This window comes from Pyrus communis, chromosome 14, assembly GCF_963583255.1.
Source record: "Pyrus communis chromosome 14, drPyrComm1.1, whole genome shotgun sequence".
Classification (NCBI taxonomy): Eukaryota; Viridiplantae; Streptophyta; class Magnoliopsida; order Rosales; family Rosaceae; genus Pyrus; species Pyrus communis.
This window is the reverse complement of record NC_084816.1, coordinates 10,829,940-10,834,265: the sequence shown is the minus strand read 5'-3', so window position 1 is coordinate 10,834,265 and position 4,326 is coordinate 10,829,940. Positions and strand designations below refer to the sequence as shown.

Genomic DNA, 4,326 nt, shown 5'->3' with positions numbered 1-4,326 from the left:
GGATATAGCATGGGGACAAGGAATGCCACATAGCTGCCACTTCCTACAAGAGCAAGTGTGCCTTTCCAAATCTACTGCAAACATACTACCAACCAAAGTATGCACTTGATATTGACCATTCCCTGAATAATTGGCAAAACAACTGAAACTATCCATTTGATTTTTTTCAACAATCTTTAAAATTCTAGGTCCAACTTGTTGCGTCCACTTAGCTTCTCTTAGCCTAGCCATTCTCAACATCAAATATTTTTGAATCCTTTGTAACATCGTAATAATCGGTTTATCTCTTGCATCTAAAATTGCAGAATTAAATGACTCACACATGTTATTCAATAACAAATCACACTTTACCGATGTTCTGAAATAAGATCTACTCCAATGGCAAGGTGGCTTATCAGCTAGCCATTCCACTGCCTTATCAGATTGATTATTCATCACCTCAATTTCAGCTTCAAAAGCAGGTACAGTAGTTGCTCTTGCTGCTGCCCACAATCTCTGTTTTAAGGCAAGTCCAGTGTGACCTGCACTTCTAAAATTATTATGCAAATGTCTAACACAATGTCTGTGTTCTGTAGTTGGCATCAGACTCCGAATAGCATCACCTAGTCCTTTTTGTTTGTCAGTGATGAATGTCCAAGCATTTCCATTCTCAATTCCCACATCCTCGAAAAAGATCTCCAAAAACCAAGTCCAAGTCTCCCTATTTTCCACCTTCACAACAGCAAATGCTATTGGAAACATGCCGTTATTGGCATCAACACCAACAACACTTAAGATTTGACCAGGATGGGGTCCCTTAATATGACTTCCATCAAAACCCACTATAGACCTACACCCTTGTTGAAAGCCTTTCTTCAATGCAGCAAAGCATATGTACAACCTTTTAAAAATAGGGTTTTCACCTTGGAAATCTGTTTTTACTTTGATAGTACTCCCAGGATTTCTCACTTTCAACTCTTCCAGGTAATCCCAAAGCTTGGCATATTGCTCATCTATACTACCTTCTGTTACTTTTTTGGCAATTCTCTTTGCTTTGTAAACTTGGTTTTTTGTTATGTCAATACCATAATGCTTTCTCACAAGTTCCATGAAACCAGTCACACTCATATCGGGTTTCAATCTAAGCTCCTCATCGAACCGATCAGCTAACCAAGAGAGGTGGCAAATTTAGAATGCTCTTCCCTTACACAAATGTGTTCAGGATTATAGGTTTTAATTCTAACTGTTGGTCCCTTCCCCACAAAAGAGGCATACAATTTCCATTGACAAGGTACTGCAGCTTTTCCTAGACATTTGATCCGTAATCTGTTGGAATCATTCACTGCCCAATCTAACGGTCGACAAATAGACACGCCATATACCCTTACTGCCTCCCTGCATTGTTTCATGTTTGGGAATTCCAACCCTAGATGAAGAGTGGGATTAATTTTATCTGACTCTCTCCTATATTGAGGTAGCTTAGGTGTTTTAAGTCTTCTTCTAACCTTCACATTGGCTTCATGCTCTTCAGACTCAGACCTAACACTATCTAAATCTTCTGAATTGTATTCTTCAGTGGAGATCTCACCAAGTTCTCTGTGTGTTTCTTCAATAGAATCACTCGCTACAATCTGATCAAACAAGACATCATTTGCTTGTACATTTTTTGCACCTTTATCATCATCTTCCTCAGATTGTTCATAGTCAGAATCCTTGAACTTAAGAGTAATCCCATCGTCATCTTCCTCTTTTTCTAAATCTATAACCTCTTCATTTATTCCTTCTACAGTGTCTCCAACAACCTCCACATTCTTATTTTCTTCATATTCATCATCCGCATTAAACCCCTCAAATTGAACATCCATATCAACAAATGTAGCTGCACACGGATCACTCCCAAGATTGTTTGTGATTTTCCTTAAGTCAACCAAGTATAACAAATGCAACCTAACTTGAGGAGATATGAGTGAAACCCACTGAAACACATCTGCATCGCATTCAATTTGCAAAAAATCCTTTATTTGGTGCCAATAGTAAAAACCTACAGTCTCTTTATTATACCCAAGCATTATAGCAACCTCATACAGATCAAGCATGGACATATAATCTTTAGTATAATTGTCAACCCACTGTACAATACCACCCACATACTGACCGGCTTTAAAGTGACCACCATGGTGTATTTCAAGTGTGAATAGGTCATGATTACCTACAACAAATGCATTAAAATATAATCAGAATGAAGATGGTTCACCCAATTAAATGTGTCTTTTATGTTGACAAAAGTGTGAAGCAACCCTAAATCCTAAACCCAAGTACGTTACAGTTAATTTGTAGGACATGTTTGTGGACTTTGAGAAAAACTAAAGATCATTAAGTCCCTCAATTTATTCACATCTACGTGTATAAGGGTTGTTTTCATCTCTTCTGGAAGTTCAATGCTTTGGTTGAAAAGGCAAAGATGAATCTGAATAGCGTTGAAATCCCAACCTGGACAATTACAACAACACCTAGAAAGCTTACGTGAGGGATAGACAGAGAGAATAATTTGATAATTATTTGCTTGGTCTGTATCTTGGAGGAAATTGAGAAGGAAAAATTGAAAACTTACTGCATCTTGGAGGATGTCCACCATCTCTGACCACAATACTCATCGTTCCCCTGCTTCCTGATTATCTTTTCTCAAATTGTAACCCTAGGATGCGGCTTGCGTTCCCCTGCTTCCCCATATACCCGACATCGATTAGGTTTGGTTGTGGTATATGATTACCTTTTTACCCTCACACCATTAGCATGTGCCAAGCATGTGACCAAATTGGATGGTAAATTGGATGGAAAATTTTAAGATATAACGGTAGGGGGTAAATTGGTGAATTACACAAGTTTAGGGGGATAATTGGCTAAAATTAAAGTTCAGGGGGTAAATTGGCAACTCCTTACAAGTTCAGGGGGGGGGGGGAATTCGGTGAATACCTCTTTTTAGAACCTTGACTGCCATGAATGTTGTATATTAGCCTTCTGCTTCACAAGAATTGTTCTAGGTTGTTGACATAGGAGCAACATCACATATGACTTATATACGTCCAATCTCAATATGACAACACCTTTTTAAGACAGTGATACAATAACCACATCTAGTGGTTCAAGTTTGAACATATCAGACTAGTTCTTCTACTTTGCAAACTCGTAAATAGTGCATTTCAATTAAAAAAATTTCTTCATGTACGAAAACTGAAATGGACAATCTATTGTCCATTCTATGTGAGCACATCACAATGATTATTCTTCAAAACCATATTGCATTTAATTCTTTAAAATCATTTTGAATTTAATTCTTCAAGAACATTATGCATTTATTGTCTTTGCACAATCTATAAATGGAAAATATATCGTCCATTTATAGATTGTGCAAAGATTATAAATGCATATTCATATGTAATGAAGTCTATTTTTTGGATACATGACAAGGTCACAGGAAGAATCCTTTTTCTTGGATTGTGTAGAGTTTTTCAAAGTGATGGAGGGGGTGAATACTTGAGTCATAAGTTTAAACTGTTTTTGCTTGACAAAGACATGCTTCACAAATAATCATGTCATCACACTCCTGAACAGAATGGTCTTGCTGAGTGAAAACAAAGACACATCCTTAATACAACAATCACACTTCTTCAAACTGCTGCCTTGCCACCAAGGTTTGGTTTCATGGTTGTGTAACCTCAGTCTATGTGATTAACAGAATGCCTTATCAAGATCTTAATATGACCTCACATTGCACATATTTGTTTTGGTAATTCTCCGTCATTATCACATTTAAAAGTGTTTGGTTGTGCCTGTTTTCCTCTTCTAAAACCATACAATTCTACCAAGCTCTAACCTAAAACAAGACAATGTGTGTTTTTATGCAGGTCAATATAAAAGTGTATTTCTGCCTTAGTCCAATTTCAGGTAGAATATTTGTCTCAAAACATGTTAAATTTGATGAGTTTGTCTTTCCATATACATCTATATGTCATACTTATCACACAAAAACTAATGTCTCCCCATTAGTGTAAACCTCTACAACATCGACACCACCATTAGTCATACATCTTAATACAGTAATTCTACCAAGACCACCATTCTCACTGATTAATCAACCTTCACCATCTAGAGCCTCAAAGTGTTTAAATTTAACATCCATTAGTGCTCTAGAGTGTTTCAAATTTTCCACACCTTTTAGTTCAACCTTGCCATCTTCATTTTTAGCCAGAAAGTCTTTATGTTGTTCTTCCAGTTCCTTCAATAAGTTCACATCCTATGCAATTGTTCAGACTAGTGATGTCTCTGCTATTGAGCCTAGTTATTTTA

The 4,326-nt window shown here is 36.9% G+C and overlaps 1 protein-coding gene across 1 annotated transcript; it reads right to left on the bottom strand.

Annotated features, from left to right (window-relative positions):
- Window positions 1–223: 223 nt before the first annotated feature.
- On the bottom strand, window positions 224–1,107 carry LOC137714361 (uncharacterized). The gene is made up of 2 exons (XM_068453597.1): window positions 352–1,107; window positions 224–256 (listed from the first exon to the last, which is right to left on the bottom strand). Exons 1-2 carry the CDS (start codon window positions 1,105–1,107, stop codon window positions 224–226), a joined length of 789 nt encoding a protein of 262 aa, XP_068309698.1.
- Window positions 1,108–4,326: the final 3,219 nt, after the last annotated feature.

Coding starts and splice junctions, on each gene's coding strand:
- LOC137714361 (XM_068453597.1), bottom strand. CDS start 1,107: ATGAGTGTGACTGGTTTCATGGAACTTGTGAGAAAGCATTATGGTATT. Junction 257..351: donor GATCTTATTTCAGAACATCG/GTAAAGTGTGAT, acceptor GATGTTACAAAG/GATTCAAAAATATTTGATGT.